General features: G+C 39.4%; 1 protein-coding gene and 1 pseudogene across 2 annotated transcripts in view; both read left to right on the top strand.

The window, feature by feature from the left end:
- Positions 1–114: 114 nt before the first annotated feature.
- LOC146673465 (junctional adhesion molecule-like) overlaps positions 115–23,161 on the top strand; it is an 82,886-nt pseudogene continuing 59,839 nt past the window's right edge. Inside the window, exon 1 of the transcript XR_014910342.1 lies at positions 115–325. The product of XR_014910342.1 is annotated as a junctional adhesion molecule-like (transcript). The remainder of the gene's footprint in view (positions 326–23,161) is intronic.
- LOC146673466 (uncharacterized) lies at positions 13,857–22,140 on the top strand. Its single transcript, XM_085384435.1, has 5 exons — positions 13,857–13,941; positions 14,027–14,132; positions 20,581–20,975; positions 21,214–21,720; positions 21,894–22,140. Exons 1-4 carry the CDS (start codon positions 13,857–13,859, stop codon positions 21,435–21,437), a joined length of 810 nt encoding a protein of 269 aa, XP_085240561.1. The 3' UTR covers positions 21,438–21,720; positions 21,894–22,140.

The following is a 23,161-nucleotide window of genomic DNA, read 5'->3' on the forward strand; positions in this document are numbered from 1 at the left end:
TAGTGGGCCTGGCTTGTTAGCCTAGTACTACTGCGTCATGTGACAGTACTGTCACATGACGCAGTAGTGCATGTGCACAAGCAGCGGCACTTACAGTATCCTTCCATGAAACCGCAGCAGTGCATACAGGAGAGCAGTAGCAACAGTGTCGATCTCATTAAACTCGTATTGATCGATATTGATACAAATGTTGGTGCCCATAATATCGATATCTGGATCGACCCGAACACCACTAGTAGCGGCAGGAGCCGGTGAGCTCACAAGATGCGTCTAGAATGGACTAGGTCACGTCTCTGTCTCTTGATTGTTCACTTCGTGTTTGCAGGTGAGACCTAACTATTCCGCTGCTCTTGTGTTGAACTGCCGTTACTTGTAGATACACGCGCACAAGATTGTGATTTTGTTTTTTTGAAATCTCACCTTATTAAACCCTCACATACTATCACGTTGAATGAACTGCACCTCTTGCACCGAATCCCTGGGTGTAGACCTCTCCTGACAGAGGATTGTCACGGTCAGTAGAGCAGCCCGCAGTTAAAAAAAAGAAAAGGAAACCGTACAGCCTGCCCTACACCGGGACGCGCACAAAGGTGTGGGAACGACACCCACTAGAGCCTAGAGCAGCCATTTTATAGCCTTTTGTAGCCAGCCCGTTGTACTTACCACGACATGCAGAGGCTCTAAACAGGAAAACCTGCTACTTTGTGCCTGATCCCACTGGGCAGCAAACATTAAGACGTTGAAAGCTGCTGCTGACAGACTCTTTTTTTCTCAACGACGCTCAGTCATGAGTTAAAAATAACGCATTTTCCAAAGTTAAGCCCGCGTTGTCTTCGGGTACTCCTTGTTTAAGCTTCTAGCAAAGCTGTTTTCTACCGTCCACGAACGATAACGTTAATAACCCAAACGAAGCGACGCCACGCAGGCTCCCAAAGCAGAAGCTACAGCCCCGCCTTTGGAACGGAGGCATGCACGCGGACGCCCCGGCAAGACAAAACAAAAGCAGCCGGCGAGCGCGCTCACGCTGCGTTAAACACTCAGAAGGAAATGGATTTATGAATAAATCAGAGGAGATTGTCGGTCTTAAACCCGCCCCCAGCACGGGTTATCTTGACTGCATACAACGTGTGACCTCACTGGAAAAGTCGCATGGCAACGATGGTTTCTGTAAAGTTTACCACACAAGGACAGTGCAGGTTTTTGTCCCTGTCCTGCACACTGTGTGAACTCAGGTCCACAGGCAGCCTGTGCAGGCTATTCATTAGTATGGGGTTCAGTGGGATTCTGTGGTGCTTTAACAGTGTTAAACTAGTCTATTGCCACCTTTGTGTGATTCAACCAGCATATACCAGAGACCAGTTATCTCTATTTCTCACTCTGATTGGCTGCTGTAGAAGTTACTGCTTCCTCTCTGCTCTGTTTTTTTTTTTTTATCTTTCAGACCAGGAAACCATCTCAGCTCAGTCTGGGCAGAACGTCACTCTGACATGTCAAGCTCCAAACAACACCATCCCAGTTGTGGAGTGGAAAAGAGCTGATCTGGGAGAATATGTAATTTCATATCGGGATGAGCAGTCTGATCCAGAGGAGCAGCATCCATCTTTTAAGAACCGGGTGGATCTGCAGGACAGAAAGATGAAGGCTGGAGACGTGTCTTTGATTCTGAAGGATGTGACGGTTAATGACGCTGGAACATACGAGTGTCGTGTCGTCCAGAAATCAGAAGAATCAATGGGGCTTCTCTGCAACATCACACTGAGTGTTGTTGATCCTCCAGGTGAGTGAGTAGAGTTGAGTGTGTGTGTGATCAGAGGTGAAGCTGCTTCCTGCTTGTTGATGTTTGTTTCTAAAGATGTTGTTGATGAGACTTTGTAGAAAGCAGCTGGTCTGAGTGATGTGATCAGAGTGCAGTAGATAATGTCTGACAGCAGTTTGAAGAGGAAATGGATTCTGTTCTGTTCTTCACTCATCACCTACCTGACAGCTGACACCTCACACCTGTTTCTCACCTGCAGGTCAGCCAGGAGGAGACACAGAGGATGGAGGGAAGGAGGCAGAAGAGAAGGAAGCAGGAGGGAAGGAGGATGGATCTGTTGCACTAAAAGTTGGTCTTCCAGTTGCTGCTGTTGTTGTTGTTGCTTTTGTTGGTGTCGTGATCTACAGAAAATGTAAACAACAGAAGCAGGGTTCTTTCCAACCTTCAGCTGAACAGCAGCATGTTTGCAATGTTTCTGTTTTTTTCCGACAGATCTGAGTCTACGTCCACACGTACACGGGTATTTTTGAAAACTCCGATTTTTCTTTTTTTTTTTCTTTTTTTAAATCCCGTCCACACATGTGTTTTTAAAAAATGTCTCCGTTCAAATGCGAACGCCAAAAACAAAGTCAAACGCTGTCAAGAACATGCCACATCCTAGCCATGTAGAAATGTTGGCCAATCAGAAGTCTAGAAGCCTGGGAGCGAAAGAGTAAGCTGTAAGGTTTTATGCAAACTTTAAGAATTTTAAGTTTTTGTGTTTTTCTGGTAATTTTGTGTTACTTTTCAAGTGTCTTCATCATTTTCAAATGTTAATAACCAAAGAAAGTATTTTGGCTGGTGTAGACTTACAACTTAGCAATGAACAAATGCATAAATTTAATTAAACAAAAATGAAACTTATTCAAAACCGACGTTGGTGTCAGGATTTTGGTTGTGATAGCAACACTGAGCATTCATGGTACAGTTTAGAATATCCTGAAATTACATTTTATAACATCTAACATTTTGTATTAAGCATCTTTGTAAACTTAGACTAAATATTCATCACAAATATGTATATTTTTTGTGCTTAAAGAAAATATTTAGTGGTTTTCAAGGAAGTGAGACAGGAGCAGACTGAAATGTCACATGTGCCTTCACAAATTTCTTCAAGTTTTATTTATTTATTTATTTATTTGGTGCGACGCATCAATAAACAGTCCAGCAGATATTTTCAGGTTTTATGTTTAAACATTATTATTATTATTATTAAAGTTGTATAAAAATGATCCAAAGAACAAGTTGTGTCTTTAGCTCCTCACTGACTGCTCAACAATCTGAACTGTAAGCCTTTATATTTATTTGAAAAGAGAAAGTTCTTACTTCTGCTTGTTATATCAAACTACCTGCTGCTTCACTTTAAACAGATAAAACATATTTATATTACAAAAGTGTCTGACATTTATTATATATAGCTTTAAGCACTGCATGCATTTAACTTTGTTAGAGCACACTGTATTGAATATATTTATTTTGACTGCAGACTTCATTACTGATGATGATAGGATTTTTTATTATATTGTAAAAATGAAATGTAATTGACTTCGATTCATACAGTTGTTATGCTCCTGTTTCAGGGGGTTTGTGCTTCTAATGTTTCTACTGTAAAGATAAAGTGCCTTTGATTGTTGTTGTTTCCTGAATAAAACTGAAGCTGGAATCAAAGTGATCCATGTTTTGCTTGTTTCTTTTTTGTTTTTCTTGCAGTTTTCAGACAATTTTACTACAAATATTATTTTACCAATAAATATTAAGAATACATAATGAATCCTATAAACTGTGACAGAGTTTATAAACACAACAGCTGCTATAAATGTTGTAAAACATGTTTATGTTTTCATTTGTTAACCTGGTTGTTTATGACCACAGAGAAAGAACAAAGGATTTAACTGATGTGATGTAAGTCATGCTCTGATGTGCAGACATGGAAACACTGAAACATCATTCAGATGTTTCACACATCACTGATGGATGTTTTCTTTCCACTAATGTGACAAAAACATGCCTTTTGCATGCTTTGCCCTAAATGGCTCCCAGGTCGTCTTTTACACCATCTCTGTCTGTCCTCCACCTCCTGCCACTGGATGTGGTGAAGGTGGAGTATTCAGAGGGTTACAGTCAAAGTAAATCAGTATGAGGTAACCAGCAACATGGTGAGAAACACTTTGTTGTTTAAAGTGACAAATCATGGACACTATGAGGAGAGTATAAACGGAAAATGGTTCACGTGCTCATCCAGCGGCTCTACAGCGGCTTTTATATACACTTTATATCCCGTTTTAACTTAAGGAGAAATTTCTCCTTGAGTTAACATCCTGTAGATTTGGAACTAATTCCTGTTCTATGTGTTTCCCATCAGGGAAAGTGTGGTTCTGCTGAGAGGTGGAGTTCACTTCAGTGCCAATAGAGGGCAGCACCAGAGCTCAGTTTCATCTCAGCACTGTGTCTGAGATCAACTCTTACTTCATGGAAACTTGCTGCTGGGCACTTTAATTGTAACTTTTGGCTCTGATGATCTGATCTTATTGAATCAGCTCCAGACTCTCACACTGAATCATGTCACAGATGGTTACGACTTAAGAACACATCAAACTTTACAGGAACTTAGATTCACACGTGCAGCTGCTTAACATGAAAAATATCTGTTGCCCGTATTGATGTGTACACTGTTGTGTAGCAGGTGTGTGATATAGTACTATCCCTATCCACCAGGGGGCATAGGTTTCCTATATAAGGCAGGCATTCGGGCCACAGTTGTTTGACCGTGTGTCAGCTTTTTTTTTTTTTTTTAGAAATGATTTCAAATTCCTTCAAGTAGAATTTAAAGGCAATTTTTGAACAATTTCTTTCTGCCACTTAGCCAGGATCACAACCACACCTGGTTGTGTGAGGGTAACTTCATGAGGAGAACATACAGAGTATAAACCAGTGTGTTTCACAGTGAATGTGCTCAGGTCTGAGCTGCTGTGTGGACCAGTTAGAGAGCAGCAATTGGCTGTGAATACCAATGAGTGGAAAGGGTTCAGATAATGGAAGTTACTTTACATCTTTGCCAACTGGTTATAATGCCCAGTTAAAAGAAACCTATATGCAAAACCTAACATGCAAAATGTGCTGCAGAACTAAAGGTTCAATTAGCACAAATGGACCAAATGAAAAGAAAATTGATTTGCAATTTGTGAAAACACTGTATGTGAGGGAGGAGCTGGAAGAAGCTCTGTGGTGTGTGGGCCCAAACAGGGTTGTGAGGCAGTGTCACAGCTGAAACCAGATATTCACATACACTAAAGAAAAACAAACCCACAAACACATAGACATTTTGTCTTTGCTATTGAACATCAAATCAGAGTAAACTTTTTTTGTTTTAGATCAATAAATATTAACAAATTTTTGTATTTGTGAAGTGTCAGAATAAAGAGAGAGAGAATTGTTTTGTACTTTTTATTACTTTCATCAAAGTCAGAAGTATGCATACATTTCCTTAGTATTTGGTGGATTTGCCCCGAAATTGTTTCACTTGGGCCAGACATTTATGGTATCCTTCCACAAGCTTCCATCTATAATAGTTTGCTGGAGTCCTGACTGACTTGACAGAACTGGTGTATAAATAGATAAATAAAAGCTTTTTGGGGTCATTAAGACTGACAAAGTGGAGTTGTGGTGTAATGTCGGTATTACACCACAACTCCACTTTGTCAGTCTTAATGACCTGTCAGCAAGCTACAGGCAGGAAGCATGACTGTAGCTTGCCCACATTACTGTATACTGTATGACTGAATGTTGCAATCAGTGGGTGTGGCATAACTCTTAACTACTGAACATGAATCTTTGTGAGTCAAAGAAAAGCTGAGGATGGAATTTTCCACTCTTTCCAAGCGCAGCACTGCTTCTGCATCAAGTATTTACTGCACACAGATAATCTCACAGGTGAAATCACAACGTTTCTCTCTTCAAGAATGTTTGATCCTATTTGAAGTGCCAAGAAGCGACCAGTGCTGTAATTGACTAATGCATGGGTTTTATAAGCTGATGGAAGTGTTTTCTATTCACATTGAATTGAATTCTATGTGAATCTGAAGGTATCCTGTAACCTGACCTGTCAGATTAATGCAGGGCTGACAACTAAATGACTCTTGGGTCAGACTCTATGCAGATAATTTACTTTGTTTGTAAAATGATAAATTCTTTCTCTCAATCTTGTAATCAAACTAAATGCAGAAAGGTTTTGGTTTAAAGTTCAGCTTCACCTCTCCCACTGTTTATTTTTCTTTTTATTTATTCATTCATTTTACAGTGTTCTTCTGTGACTCAAAGAAAAAAACAACAGCTCCAGCTGTTTCCGTCTGTTGTGCTATGACTCAGTGCTTATGAGTCAAAGGCAGTGCAACTCTCTCTGACACTGTGGTGCACTCTGTTATTGCACATTTGTGTCTCTCCTACTTTTGAATTGTTTAACCTTGAATTTGACACCTAGTCCTGCTGTCATGAAACCTGGTCTGTTGGTTGGATGTCATGTGATGTCTGTTGGACTCATAGACATAGTTTGGCTCTGTAACTTGATCAAACTGAGCTGTGGATCAAAGTCAGTCACATTTAAATATTCTTCTGTGTTTCCTTGGTTCAAAGTCTCTGAGAGTCTCACAGTTTGCTCTTTCTTAGTTTGACCTACTGTTGAAATATGTCCCACATCTGCCTTTGATGGACTCAGAAACAACCACTTTATTGCTCTGTTTATGAGCACGATGATAGGATTGTGTGTCAGAGGTGGGAATTCAGATATTTCTATGAGCCTTTTTGTGGGGATTCAAACTGATTCAGCATGCAGTGTACTGATAATAATCCAGATATTTACCTCCAAAAAAAAGCATGTCTACACATGTCTTATTGTTTGTGTTTTATAGATTTGAAGTGACTGCGCTTATGTTTAGAAAAGAGCTGAACTTTTGTAATTCACACACACTCACTATTCAGCTCCAACATTTTAAAACCACCGTAGGCTGAATTGTTCTTAAATAGTTTATATGTGATGTTAGTTTTTCTTTAACTCATATCACATAAAAACAGGGTTAAAATAATACAAAGTTTTAATGTTTTACAGTTATGTAAAGTAAAAAATAAACATTTTTGAAACTACTTGTATCAAGTTATTTTAAGTGGTTCCACTAAACTGTGCAAAGTGACTCTAAAGAATCAAACTGGGTTTTACTCAGAAATGTTGAATCAGCTCAGCAAAGCCTCTGAGTTAACCTGACCACTTTCTTTTGCTCTGTGAGTGTTTTTAAATTTCAGATTCATAATGAATTAATATTAATTAATATAATAAACTATGAAATCCCATGAACTGCAAAAAGCTTCAGTAGAATTTACTTTTATTTATTTGCTCTGAGATTATCTTGGCACTGAAGCAACAGACAACACAAAGAAATGATATCAGCACAAACGTTGCATCAAATTTGAAATTTAAATCATTCAAGTTTTACTAAGATATGTGGAACTGATTTGCCTGACTTATCCTTCACCTCCTCTATTCTCAATTTTTCCTCTCAAAAAAGTCGTTGTCATAATATTTATTTCACTTAAGTACTTTTAACAGCAACAGCAGCTAAATTTGCCTCTTGTAACTGAAATGATTTACCTGTGGTTTCAAATTTCATGTGATCTTGTGATATGTGAAGTGAGGCAACTAACCACTCTTATTGTATTGTATCACGTCACCTCAACAATAATAATTTTCACAACTGTTAAGTTGTTGAATTTCATCCAGATCATACACGATTTAACTACGTTCACCAGAGTTTTACAATTATTTTGTTCAAATTACACATTAGACTTCTGTAAATGTAACAATCAGTTTCACTTCCTGTTTAAAAATTTTCAGTATCTCTGACATCAAATGAGCAAAAAACACCCAACCTGACAGACTGTTACCAAACTACACCCTCCACTTTATTTAGTCCATTGTCAAAATTGCTTCTTCTTCTGCAACAAGTCAGACAGCTTCTTACTCAAATTGTGCACTTTACTAATTCATGGTCTCTCCTTACTGATTTCTCATCTTCAGAGATGATTAAAATAATGTTTAACAGGCAATAGTGTAGTTCTGTATTCTGCTTATGTACACAAACACAGTTATACAACATCCAGACTTTTATCATGAGCTGTGCTCGGTTATAGGGGACGATGACACATAAAACAAGCACACACAGACAGTCATCATGGCTGTGTGTGCTTTCTCAGAGTGAGTTCCACCTACAGTGAAATGTGACACTGGAGTTTAACACTGTCATGTGACTCACATGCAAAGACATTCTTTAAGGCTTCTTTAGTTTGGTATGAGTGAAATAAATAGCATATTTTCTTCATGGAAGTGAAAGGGGGTGTTTGTCTTAAAATAAACCTTTGCTATTGATTTCAAGTCCCAGAACTGAGTTCAGCTGAGCCCCACAGGAAAGTACTTACACTCCACCCCCATAATTCAGTTTTTGTGCAACATGGAGGCAGTTTTAGAGGGAAGCTGACAGCAAACGAATCAAATGCAAACATGCACTATGCTGCTGTTGTAGCTGTCATGTGTGACAATGTGGTTTTAGTACCACGTAGATGAATCATATAGATAGATTGAGTCTGCATATGTTGAGACTAACACTAAATAATAGTAAAACTGTGTTACTTCAACTGTTTTATGTGTGAGTTAAAGAAAAATTACTCTTTGTTCAGCGCCCTGCTGTTTCTGTGGTGTGGGGGAGGTGTTGAAACCAGCCCTGAACACAAGTTTGAGTGAAACACAGTTTTAACTTTTAGTCACAAAGGGTTTTACTTCCATATTTAAGAAATATTTTCCGTTCTATATTTTCTGTTCAGATTGCATATCAAATTACTGATATGCAATCTAAAGTCATGTTGATGACTCTTTTTTTTCTCTGTATTAACTACAGAAATTCCACAGCAAAATTTCAGTTTCATCTTTCTGAGTGTCCTATTGTGAGACAGCAGAGGAGGGGGAGGTGAAGCTGAATGGCAAACCACAACCTCCAATTTCTTCTCTGCTTACAGTCACAGGCTCATTAGGAGCTCTGGAGGTTACATTTTAATTTAATTTATTATATATCAAAGAAGGCCAGTATTAAGGATTATTATCAGCCTTTACTTGAAGAAATAATCCTGTGCTGCAGGGCTCGCTGTTGCCAGTGCTGCAAACCCTTGGCCTTCTCTCAGTCAGCTTCATGATGTAATCACCTGGAATGGTTTCCCCTCACAGCTGTGCCTTGCCAGGATTCACTTGTGGAATTTCTTGCCTTCTTAATGGGACCATCAGTTGTGATGTGCAGAAGCCAGGTTAGTACACAGTCCTATTTGACAATTGTTAAATTCACATTATGGCAAGAACCAATCAGCTAAGTTAAGAGAATCGACAGCAGATCATTACTTTAAGAACTGAAGGTCAGTCAGTCAAGAAAATATTTAAGAATATGAAGGATAAAACACATTTTGAGGTATTTCACAAGCTTTTGTTTACTACATAATTCCATTCATAGTTTTGACTTCAGTGAGAATCTACAATGTAAATAGTCATGAAAATAAAGAAAAACCATTAAATGAAAAGGGTCCAAACCTTTGACTGTAGTGTAAATCTGCTTGTCTGTATCTGGAATGCAGTTCTGCAGCTTTTGAGCCGTCAGTATCAACTGTTTGTAAAAGGGTCTCTTTGATTTTCTTTAGCTTGTAAAAATACAGCAGAAACTAAAACATAAAACATCAAAGTAGCAGAAACAAAAACACAAACAACATATTTAATTGCTAAAAATAGGACAAAATAAATAATCACCCAATAAAATGATTAAAAAGGCAAGTTTTTCTTTATTTAAAGTGTTTTAATATTTTTTATTTACTTTTTCACAGAACTAAAAATGAAAAACTAAACTACTATACTACATTTTTAAAGATTGTTTAAAAATGTGCTAACCCCGGTGGCACAGTGGTTAGCACTGTTGCTGCACAGTACTAACCACTGTGCCACCAGGTGATCGATATATGCATTTTTTTTTCTGCCCATTCTGTTGGTTTTTGTTTTTTTGCCCTTTTCCCCAGTCCCTCTTCTCAGCTCTCTCTCTTTCTTTCTCCCCTTCTTTCTCCCAGTCAAGTCTGTCCCGTATTCAGCAAGTGAAAATAAAATAAACAATAAAAGGTGAATCAAATGGACCATTACGGCAAGGCTGGGATGGTCAGTTTGGTAAAGTAAATCCGTTGGGCATCTTTCTTTGCCTTTAGACAATCATTCTGATGGCAAAAGAGCCAAACAGGACAGGCAAAAAAAAGACGTTTTGTGTCATGCTGCTTGCCACCATGTTGGTTTAAAGACCTCCTACCGTACAAAATAGTGACACAGTATTCACAGAGGCTGCAAATTTGTGGACATTAAATCAACTTTTAAAATTTAGCCTCTGCACACTAGAACAGTAGATTTGAAATAAAACAATAAAGGTACAATTTAATTGCAGACTCAGCTGCAACTGAAGGATTTGAACAAAACTTCTGTATTACCTTCAATCATAAATAAAGTCTGAATACTTTGCCGAATACTTTGCAGGCAGTGAGTCTTTTTACTGCATCTGTCTTCAGTTACAATATATTTGTCCAGGGATTCACTTTTATAAAGCCAGGAAACGCCATGTAGGATGTGGTTCAATTGGGGTAGACTAACACAATTGCATTCTTGTTGGACCAAAGACCGCTTCTTCAAGACCACTGAGGGTACCACACATGACAGTTTCCCCTACTAAGAATAGCAACTACAGCCTCTGAGCTACCTACAGTCTGGTAACCTAGACAATGAGGAGAATGTGCTGGACAGGTGGAGAGAACGTTTTGTATTTCTATTGCACCAAAGTAACTAGTGCACTTTCCTTTTTACAGAATGTAACAAAAATGTGACTTGGCCCCTTATAATACTGGAAAAAAAAATCATCTGCATATCTATACTGATATGGACTGGGTAATGTGTAAGGAACAAATGGATGCCACATTGTTTAATAGAAATGACAATGATCTACCTACAGAGGGCTGAATTCAACACTACCCTGAAAATCAAAGGGGTTTGGGTGATTAGTACCAATTCTTTCATCTGCCTGCATATTCTCGCCTACTAAGGTCAGGCATTATTGTACAAGAGGAGGAAACCAGGATCAACGGAACCAGCGTAGGGCCTGACAATGTGTTCAAGGATTTCATCCTGATTCCTAATGGCAGCCTGTAGAGGTCTCTAGAGGTACATAAGCTTTAAAATGAGAAGTACTACATATTATTCTAGATATTAGATACATGCAAGTTAATATATGAAATACCTTTGAAAACATCCATGTTTATAAAAGTACCATGCTGCAGCACCAACAACATTCAGGGAAAGCAAAACACCAAATAAGGCCCAAGCAGCAGAGCATGCTCCTACAGGGACACAATAATGAAGAACATGAGAATGAGATGATTGTTCTTTCCCACTTTTATGACATTTAGTTTTTTATTACAAACTTAATTCATAAGACTCAGACAATAAGGAAACATAATCCACCCAACATAAGTCAAGCACGTGGCTCACAAAGAATGAGATTTCCACACTGGATCAGTGGGTGGCTGTGTTCATAATGAGGGTTTACAATGACTTTTGGCTTCTTTGTTTTTTAAAAAAAGAGAAAAACAGGAACTGTTGACTCTGTTGCTGACTCACTCAAGCAAATTCCTGAGTGTCACATTTACTCCTGTGGCATTAGAGTAGTAAAACACCACGTGACATTGGTGCTAATCTGAGAAGGGATCATATTTCTTGGCACCAAATGAACATTATGTCAACTTTGTATCCATGAATATTACAACATGCCTGCTGCTGGTTGTTCCTCTCTGTGTTGTGAATCTGTGTTTAGTCTTCAGTGACAGTTGTGCAAGTTTCAGCAGTTTGAGAGATGATGATTAAAAATAAAGTTTCATACAGGAGTATCTGTAATTTGAAGCTTTTCTGATTTGTGCAAAGACAGCAGAGAAGTTCCTCTTTACCAAGAAACCCTGTTTATGAAGAGAAAACAAGGCAAACGTTTTGAAGGAAGGAAGGTTCAGGGCTTAAGCAATCAGCATCATGGGCTCATCCGGTTAGAATAAGAATAAGCAGTCATCTGATTCAGAATTATTCACAGGGTTCGCCTTTTATTCTTAAATCAATAAGGCAAAGGAGGAAGGAAGAAAGACACACATGGACTGCCAATGCTGAAAGAAAACAGATTTAAGTAGTGATGTGACGTTCTGTATCGAGGCTTCGAAGCGTGTGTCGAGTAATGGAGGGGGCGTTTTCGCGAAGCGCGTATCGAGGCTTGCTTCATTTATGGGAGGAGCTGAAAATGATGACGTCCGAAGCCTCGCTGCCCGGCTGTACCACGTGACTGGTTCAGGAAGCGGTTCGAACTTTGCCGCGAGCTATGACAGCGATATAAACCCCTCAGACTTCATTCAAAATGAGGGCGTTTGATGGAGAGTTGCGGTTAGTGAGAGTTAGAGACAGTTTGGAGAGAGTTAGAGACAGTTTAGGAAAAAAAAAAATCACCTACGACCTGCCACAGTGGAGAAACTGTTGTTTTTAAATAAAAACCAATGATGTGTCCCCTAAACACTAATCACTGTCCTTGCCTCAATGTTACAAAAGCACAACCACTGTCCACACCTCACCTCACAGTAAATGATCATTTCCATTTTAGGCATTTCCAAATAATCATTTTCCATACTGCCAGTATAAATATACACAGTATACTGCATCACTACAATATAGATGTTTTACACACTCCTTTTGTTGTTGACATTTGCAGGCTGTGTGCAAAATGCCACACTCTTCAAATTCATGCCAACTAATATTTTTACGTCCAGTAGGTGTCCTGCTAGAGCAAATGAAGCTTCAAGAAGCTTCGCGTTGGGGTGAAGCAATTGGATGAAAAGCTTCAGTGCTTCATGAAGCTTCATCTGCCCATCACTAGATTTAAGTTACTCATTACCTTAAACAATACATAAAATAAAAACCCAAACAGAACCTCACCTCAGCTGCCGCCCCGTGTGGAAGTGAGGAAAGAGTGAGCCAAAAGTGAATGCAGTCCTTATATACTGTGTGACATATAATGTGTGACAGGTGAGTGCAATCAAGGACAAGCACCACACCCAATCAAAGGTGAGAGAACTAAACAAGGTGCATCTGGTGAAGTGAGTGGGTGTGCTGGGATGTGCTAAAAGGTGGGTCTCTACAACAGCAAACTTTTCATTTAGTCTAATGCAGCAGCTGCTGTGTGGAAACTTTACAGAGTAATGGGGGAGGTCCAGAGTCTGAGTTCTCTTGTGCAGGCAAGTGTATCTGTGATAATGATAATATCTCTCTTTGTAGAGAGATTAGTAACCTAGCTCCTTCTCACTAGCCTCCAGGTAACACGACCATGCTAACTATTGCAAACTGTTTCTCCAAGGCTGTGCATTTTGTTACTCGACCTAAGCATCCTTCGGCCTTAAAGACCACTCAGCTTTTCACAGATCACGTCTTCATGTTACACAGAATCCCTGGTGACTGGAGCTCCCCTCCCTCACGGGGGGTGAGCGTGACCATCTGCGCCCCCTGTCGACCAACTTGAACTTAAAGGGCTGCATAGCCAGATACCGTGAGCTGTCTGGTGATCTGGGCGCTGGAATCCTTCATGCATCCATTGCACCTGGACATGGTCTGAGCAGAGGGTCAATGAGCGTCCAACGAGCTAATATGGAAGAGACTTGAACGCCCACTGGATCACCAGGCACACCTTCTCCACCGTGCTGTATTTGGTCTCCTTCTCTGTCAGTTTCCGGCTACTGTATAGGATCCGACGGTCGACCCCACTTACCTACTGGGACGGCTCCCCACAGAGAATGTTTTTTTTTTTTTACCTGCACAAACGCCACCTGACACCGCTCTGCCCACTGGAGTAGATCCTGGGCACCCTTTTCGGTGAGGTGAGGTCAACTAAGGGGCTGGTTAGGCAACAGCTGTAGTAATAGTAGGAGACCGATGCTGGACAGGAGTGTCAGCACTGGGGCCAAGGTGAAGGCTACCACGCCCAGTGGGACAACCCTGAGCTTTATGATAGCATCGTGTAAGAGAGGTGGCAGCCCTCAGGACAGGGCAAAGACCTCCTACAGCTGCTGGTGTCCCATTCGCTACGCCCCCTGGTGTTCAAGGTCCATGGCTCAGCGGGGCAGGGCAATTTGGCAACGCCAAGACCCTCCATCGCCTCAGGGGACAGATTTACTGGCCTGGCAGTCACTGCTGTGACACTTGTACAAGGTAAGGTCTCCCTGTCACCAGTCACCTTTGCACAAGTAAGGAAGACCTGACCTGTGTAACGGGTCTATCTGGTTATCTGTCTACATGAGACCGGGACATGTGTGACCGGAGAGTGTAGATCCACTCAGGGGATTTAGGGGAAATATTTAATATCATTACCATTTCTGTGGACTTCTGGTCCAGAGCAGTAGACTGTTTTCAAAAGTTCAGTAAGAACAAACAGAAGCTAAGAAAGTTAATTAATAAACTGTCCTCTACGTGTCAAGTTTCCTCAAAATTTGTAAGGACTTGCAGACAACGAGAGATAATCTGTATAAATATGAAAAGTAAAAAGAAATAAAAATATAAGTGTCAAACTGAACAACAATCTGCAAAATTGTCATTCTTTCATTACCGTAATTTTTGGGTCATAAGCCGCTACTTTTTTCCCACACTGTGAACATTATACTGACGTGCGGCTAATGCATATTTCTTTTCAAAAACATTTTGCCTGGTAACAGTAGACCAATAAAAGTGATAAGTAGTATATATACGGTATATATTTTTACCGGTTGTTAAGAGACGTTGTAATGTTGTTTGTGCATTGTTCCATAGAAAAACCATAAGCAACGTAATCTGTGTGTTACTGATAGTACGTATACTTAAAGGTAGCCGTGTTACAGGCACTGTTCGAGGAAAAAAAGCATTTGCAGTATGTATTTTTGTATGTTACCATAACGTTTGTTACCTTATGGATTAAATTAAACGTTAAAAATCCTCACGTGTAATATTTCTGTGTAAATATCTCATATTACAAGTGAAACGTATACGGCTTAAAATCCGGTGCAGCCTGTACGAGTACAAAATTGATTTTCTTTCTAAAATTAGAGCATGCGGCTTTTAATCAGGTGCGCTCTGTAGTCCGGGATTTACGGTATTTGAAAATTGCTCAGAGAATGCTCTGTGCGCATGCGTGTGTAGTGGGCGAACGTGGATTTTCACATTCGACAGTCCTGCTGTGTGTATGTGCTCGATTTAGCAACAATCAGCCTGTTTAAGTCTCTTCTTCATCTGATTTAAAACAGTTATGATATGACATGATTCACAGTAAAGGAATATTTAATATATCACATTTTATCAGAAGCATACAGCTGATCAGAGCTTGAAAAGTTTACTTACTCTTATAATTCAGCTTTCACATAAATGTAGTGGTGCCAGTATATTAAAAGAACAATATTTGAATATAGAAACAGAAATAAAAGCACTTTGAATGTTTCCTGAAGCTCATATCATATTTACATTATATTATCAAAGTGTGGTGTCATTAAGTTCATTAGCTAGCTGTTGTTTAGCTAATCTGCTTTCAAGTCTGTCAAACAATGCTGTCCGTAACGTTTCAAGCCCACACTTTTTTAAACACTATGTCACAGAGTGACAGTCACTAAACAGAGCGACTGTGACGTAGCAGTGACATAGTGGAGGCTGTGCCTTAGAAATAGGAGGAGTGACTCCCAACATAAACCCGTGGATGCACTCCGAGTGTGCTTCATAAAACATGTTTGCTGTAACATCTCCGTGGATCTGCTGGACTTTACTGTCTGTCTCCTTCGTGGGGTTTACCTGTGCAGGTGAGTTTGATTTTAAAATCCTATCAGTTTATGTGAGCTGCTCACACAGAGGACACAGGTCTCCTGACACCAAACCTCTTCTGTCATGTGAGAAAGTGGATGTTAGTGTTTAGATGTACTAAAAGGTGTACACATACACAGGCAGGTATTTAGATAAACACTTTATTTATCCACAGAGGGAAACTCACAGATCCAGGAGCTCATTTAAAATAAACTCTTCAGTCATAACTGTGAAACTACTAAACAGATAGAAACGAGTTCTCAAGAGCAAAATGTTGATAAATAATGTTGTAAATAAATAATGTCTTTGATACAAAATGTCTGAGTTTGACAATGAAAAACACAATCTAACATAAACACTGATAACTAATAGAATTTGCATTGCAAATCCCTACTTCACTACGGTGAAGTAGGGATTTGCAATGCACACTTAGATTTGCCACACTTAGAGGACAGTGGTAAAGCCTGGGGCAACATATAAATGTTTATGTAAACTTCAGAAAACAGCTGTCAGGATTGTTATTTAGGCTGAATTTACACATTTGCACATTAACTTTCTGTTTTGAAGTCAAGTACCTCAAAGTCCATGGACCTCATAAAATATAAAACTGCACAAATCATGTATAAAGCTGAACCAGATATAATGCTAGCAAAAGATGTTTTTTGACAGAGAAGAGGACTGTAACCTGAGGAAAAATTAAACTTTAAAAAAGTTTAACTTTTCCCCCTACGCTGAGGTAGGGGGAAAAGAAAACTGTTGTTAATCCTAATGCATTAACAACAGTTTTTTTTATTTCCATTTGTAGAGTAAAACTGTGGAACAAGTTTACTAATGTTCAGGTGATATTCCATAAAAAAACTCTTTGAAACCTTTTGGGAGAATAATGAAACGGTGGATATAATTAGATGGTAGATGTAACGGTCTTTTGCATTTGATGTTTGTTGTATTTGATATTTGTTAAGACTTTGGGGTTTGTTCCTTTGCGCCCTCTGGTTGTGAACTGTGTAGGGTACAGCTTTGCTGTTTGGGTCTCCACCCAGCCACTTTTCTTTTGCTAGCGCACATGGTGTCTGCATGCTGCAGCTCACAGGCAGCTCCACACATGGAGAAAATATCGTTTGAAGAGTGGAAATAATTGACAAAGAAGATGGAAGATAAGGCAATAAGGCCATAAAGGACTATTTAGCACCTCCTGGATGTCAGCTCACGAGGTTTGTGTATTTTAAATGTTTTATTTTCTGTAATTAAGGATTTTTGATTGTTTGACACTACGTACAAGAGCGCATTTTGATGTGATGTTTTTGTTTTATTGTTTTGTCCGTGAGCAGTTCTCACGGGTTGTCAAGACCAGAATAAACTACGGTGGCCCTGAGAGGCCAAACAGACTGCAACTTCAGAAAACACTTGCAAAAAGAAAAGCGCTGCAAAAGCACACAAAGCACAACGGAAATAGGAAAAAAGACAACGGAAAGCTTAATTTCTAAGGCTACATTAAACATTATCTTTGTTAGAATTACCTTTGAATGTATATTCCAGATATCTGTAGTATTATTAGAATCATGAGATTACAACACATTTACCTCTCCTCTACTTCTTTGAAGCGTGTCCCAGTCCTAGCGCACTGGTTAGCATGTGTCACTACCCGATCCGTACCGGAAACCCGATCGGTACCCCGCATGCGCGAAAGGTTTCTACTTCCGGTCATAGCGTTTTACGATAGTTAAAGGTCAGAGTATCTGTTAAGATGTTAAGAATAACAAGTATATCTTAAAATGTTTGCAATAATGAAGCATTTCAGTACAATGTAGACAAAAACGAAAAATAAAAAGATAGTTATGGATCAGGACTCCCCGATCCTTACTGCGCATGTGTAAAGTCTGACCGTACTGTCACTTGTCACTACCCGATCCGTACCGGAAACCCGATCGGTACGGTAAAATTAAAAGATAGTGACGGATCGGGACTCCCGATCCTTACTGCGCATGTGCAAAGTCAGACCGTACAAATCGAGTCTACCCGATCCGTACCGCGCATGTGCAGATGTTTTCTTCTTCTTCTGTTCGTTTAATGGCAGTGTACTCCCCAGTGTACGAGGATACCGCCACCTGCTGACCGAGCGAATAAACCCTATTAAAAACTGAATTAGCGTCATTACAAACGTGTGTTAAATTTGATTTAGTGATAATCGAGTGTGTTTATGCTTGTCTGTGTGGAGAGGATTGTTGGAAAAGTGATGATAATGTCCGCTATCACTGTCAATTGCCAGTAAACACTTCATCTGGCTGCTGAATCTTCACGTGACATATTATAAAGTCTGTATTATTAACTCTGTCATTAGGCACCATTCTTCTTATTTTACGGCGCTGTTGTTCAATCGGGGGACGTTTTCTGTTGAGGAGAAAAGCAAAAATTTGTTGCGGATACGGATTATTCATTGTTTAAATGTCCTGGTAGTCGAAAAGGAGGCAGAGCTGCTGAGAAATGCTAGGAGCTAACTGGGCGCTAACCGTATCATTCAAATATATTTTTTTATTTTTTTATTAGTAATATAAACATACAAACAAAATGCACCATATATTACAGATTCAGAGAATAAACATTTCTTACATATTAGCAACTTTCATATATAGTGAAAATAAAATATAAAGATGGGGTCACATAAATTAACAGATTATTAACTCACTAAATCAAAATCTTCTACAAAGGAAACAAAAAAAGCAGCCTTTTTCTTTTTAACTAAAGTCAAAGATTTAACCAACAGGTTTAGGTCGTTTTTCCAGTGAGCCAGTGTTGGTTTAATCTTAAAAAAGCGACATTTATGTATAAAATACTTACACAAGATTAATAACACATTAACACCATAATTAGCTTTCTTTTCTTTCAAAAACACTCCAAACATTATCATATTTAAGGTAAATGGGGTAATTTGAATCCCACTGGAATAAAGCCAGGTATGAAAATCCAACCAAAATATTTGTATAAAAATCATTCAAATATATTGAATGTCGCAATGTTGGCAAAGAGAGGAAGTGACGTAAGATTTGCGCATGCGGGGTACCGATCGGGTTTCCGGTACGGATCGGGTAGTGACAGCATGTTTTGGTTCGTGCAGCTGGTCCGTCGGGTTATTGTCTCCCCAGGAACATTTCCGTTGTCATTTTTCCTATTTCCGTTGTGCTTTGTGTGCTTTTGCAGCGCTTTTCTTTTTGCAGCGTTTTTCTTTTTGCAGTGCAGCGTTTTTCTTGAAGTTGCAGTGCAGCGTCTTTCTTTTTGCAGCGTTTTCCTTTTTGCAGCATTTTTCTTTTTGCAAGTGTTTTCTGAAGTTGCAGTCCGTTTGGCCTCTCAGGGCCACCGTAATAAACCCTGTTTTATAACTACATCGTGCGTACGTCAATCCTTGAGGGTGCTATATAAATTATAGCTGAATCCTAGCTTTATTTTAATTTATACATAGATGTTTTTCTTTTGAGTCCTTAAAAGTGCTGATGGTGAATCAAGTATTGATCGTGGTGTAGTGATAAACGTGTGTACTACGTTGTGTGTATGTGCGTACATATTATGCAGGCATGTGTGTGTGTATATTGGTTTGTTTCATATGCCAGAAATAAAAGCTCATCATCACCTTGAGAGCATGTTGATGTCCCACAGTGGTCACACTAACTGATCAGCCACAGGACTCAAATGAACATCACTGTCTTGGTTTTATTTTGCAGCAGCTGTATTTTTTTTCTCCTATGGAATAAAAACATATTCTGACTTTTTAAACAAAATGTATTTTTGCCTACTTTTAGTTAAATTCACAAAACAGCGTTACAATAAATAATAGACATATTTTTTTCTTAAGGTGGAAAAAATTCAGGCAAACTCTGTTTGCGAAGAAATGAAGGTTTACAGAAGCTGGAGTTGAATATCTATTTATATTTATTTTGAATATTTTGCACTGTGATGGTACACTGGCATAAACATGTGTGTGTGTTCGTGTCTGTGGTGTGTCTGGTGACCCTTTAGCCTGATGTGATAGATCCAGTGTGTACGTTACACACTGAAGGAAGACAAGGCTCATCCAGGTGCACATTGAGATTTATTGCTATGAAACACGGGGACAGGCTCCAGCGCCAATGAAAAGTATAAGCTGAAGCAGATGGATGGATGCTATGAAGCACAGCTAAACAGCAGTACAGTGTTACTCATGGCTTCCATTACAATAACTGGCCACGTTACTTTTTTTTTAGGGATTACATGTAATAGAACTTTAGTAATCAGATTAATTTATAGATAATAAACCAGTTAATAATACACAACATAAGATGTACTGGCTGGTTTGCTAAAACATATCTTATAACTTTAACTTAAACCAAATTGTTTTCTATCACATTTCTGATGGAACAGCACGGTTACACAGTCTAATGCAGGAGATTAACATCACTTAGCTAGCACACAAACGTTACTAGCGTTACCCACGGATAATATGAATTAACTTCTTTATTTGGTCTCATTAAAGGCCTTATAAACAGGAATTACACTTCAAACATGTCACTTTAAATAAGTATCAACTTTACATGAATGTAATATCGTATACTGCTGTCACTTGAACCAGCAAAACAGCAGTTCTGTGTTACTGGCAGCTTCCATTACAATAACTGCCCTGCATTACTTCTGTAGGGGATTACTTTGCCAATAATTCATTTTTCTGAGCCACCTACTGGCGGAAATCAATATCGCACCACTTAAGGTGGCAGCAAATGAGCTTTTCCCTCTGTGCTATGATGTAAACTATCGTCACAACAAAGGCAAAAAGATGACTGGGGGGGCAGCTATAAAAGTGAACAGTTATACTTAGACATCTGTATCCTCTCTGCTCTGTGTTGTTTTCTCTTTTAGGGCACAAAAGCATCACAGCTGAGTCTGGACAGGACATCACTCTGACATGTGGAGCTCCAAATAAGAACATCATAGTGGTAGAGTGGAGCAGAACTGACCTGCAGTCAGATTATGTCCTCTTGTACCGGGATGATCTGTTTGTTCCAGACAACCAGCATCCATCTTTTAAGAACCGGGTGGATCTGCAGGACAGACAGATGAAGGATGGAGACGTGTCTTTGATTCTGAAGAATGTGACGATTAATGACACTGGAACATACGAGTGTCGTGTCTTCGTGAGAGGAGCAAACCGCAGGAAGAGAGCTCATCTGAAGACTAAGCCAATCACCACCATCAGCTTAAATGTTTCTCCAGGTGAGTGAGTAGAGTTGAGTGTGTGTGTGATCAGAGGTGAAGCTGCTTCCTGCTTGTTGATGTTTGTTTCTAAAGATGTTGTTGATGAGACTTTGTAGAAAGCAGCTGGTCTGAGTGATGTGATCAGAGTGCAGTAGATAATGTCTGACAGCAGTTTGAAGAGGAAATGGATTCTGTTCTGTTCTTCACTCATCACCTACCTGACAGCTGACACCTCACACCTGTTTCTCACCTGCAGGTCAGACAGGAGGAGACACAGAGGATGGAGGGAAGGAGGATGGAGGGAAGGAGGATGGAGTCAGTAGAGGACGTTATGGGCTGATAGCTTCTTTTTTGTTACTTCCTGTATTCATTGCTGCTCTTCTTGTTGTTGCAAAACTGCAAAAAAGAAAATTATCCAAGGATCTTCCTTCTGTTGAACCAGCTGCCAGCTGTTCTGAAACCATAGTGTCACCAAGATGATGCAAACAGCAGCCTCATACAACATTAAGTCTCACATGGACTGTTACTTATGTAGCCTCACACACTCTCACACTCAGATCAATGAATCAGGGCAACTCAGGCTTCTGTATCTGACACTCCAGAGGTCAGGAATCAAACCACCAACATTTCAATTTGCATAAAACCCACTCAACCTCCTCCACGGATCGAATTGCACAGAACTCTGGTGCGTCTTTACTGAATAATTTTTAACTGTGATTAATGAATGAATGACATTTTGAAATTTGATTCTAAGAGCCAGAGAGTGATCCGTACAGCAGAACGCTGCTGCAGGATTGCTCTCCCCCCGCTTCAGGACACCTACACCAGGAGATGCTGGACTAGAGCAGCGCAGATACTGAAGGACCCGTCCCATCCTGGCAACAAACTGTTCCAACTTCTGCAATCTGGTAGAAGGTTCCGCATCATCCGGGCAAGGACAGAGAGACTCAAGAGGAGCTTCTATCCCCAAGCCATCCGTGCCCTAAACACACACACCCGCCCTCTCACATCATCTATAACTGACTGAGACAGGACTCTCTTCCAGACACTCTAAACCCAGGCACAATGTACATTTCAAATTCCTTTAATTTTAAATATGTTAATATTGTCTATCCTGTAAAACAGTCAGAGGTCTATTCATATTAATGTACAGAATTCACCTGCTTGCTGCTACTACTGCACATTCACCCAATTTACATACTAATATATATATATATATATGTTCTTCCTCTACCCCCCCCCCCCCCCCCCTTTTTTTGCACATGTCGAGGAGCGTGTCAGGCTACATTTCACTGTGTGTTATACTTGTATGACTATGCATATGACAAATAAAGAAACTTGACCTTGAAACTTGGTGCAACTCCTCAGTTTGTCTTGAATATAAAATGAAAGCAAAGTGTTCTTGCCTTTTGTGAAGCTGTTTGTGCTTCAGACCTGAGCTTGTGTGTTCATGTGTTCAGGTCTCCATATTCCCGAATATGTAAATTAAAGATCATTTTAAAGTAAAAGACCACTTTTGAGCCGTTTCTTTCTTGGCCCTAAGAATACTAAAGAACTGGGATTAACAAGAGTCACAGCAGGACTAAACTAAAGTTTAGTTTAGTTTAAGTTTTACTATAAGTCAGCATGACTGCAGCATTAGATCCAGATCAGATCTTTCCTGATTCTGATTGTGGGCAGGTTATTTCAATGCGTAGAGCTCTTATGGTGTGATTTCTGATGGAGTTTTGCATTTAAAACCTGCAGACTTTGTTCCTTTAAGCTAACAACACAAATCATGTTTCTTACTGAGACGTTTTGAATGTTTTATGACGACTGCAGCCTTCTTGTTTCTTCTGTGGCTGAATGTGAATCCAGGATATAGCTTTGTAATGACTATTGCTAATGATTTGTGATAATTACTGCGATTGTTCCACCAGCACATTTAAACAGAGCAGAGAAACAGCACAAACATGCTCATGCATGTCTGTAGGATGGTAAATATTTGTTTTGCTTATTCGGTTCAAATTATTATTCCAGATGTTTTGATGTCATATTTCAGATGCTTTATCATTAAAATGTTTGGGAACTGAAAAAATAAAATATTTTAGCTAATTTAACGTCTGCATAATATTCTGGCTTCATGTGATGTTTATAGATGTGACTGCATGTTAACTGCAGTTTGATCTATCTGTCTGCTGATTTGTTGACTTTGATCTTTTAAG

This window comes from Rhamphochromis longiceps, linkage group LG3, assembly GCF_057381845.1.
Source record: "Rhamphochromis longiceps isolate RC_006_pf linkage group LG3, R_longiceps_female_GT1.1, whole genome shotgun sequence".
In the NCBI taxonomy this organism is placed as follows: Eukaryota; Metazoa; Chordata; class Actinopteri; order Cichliformes; family Cichlidae; genus Rhamphochromis; species Rhamphochromis longiceps.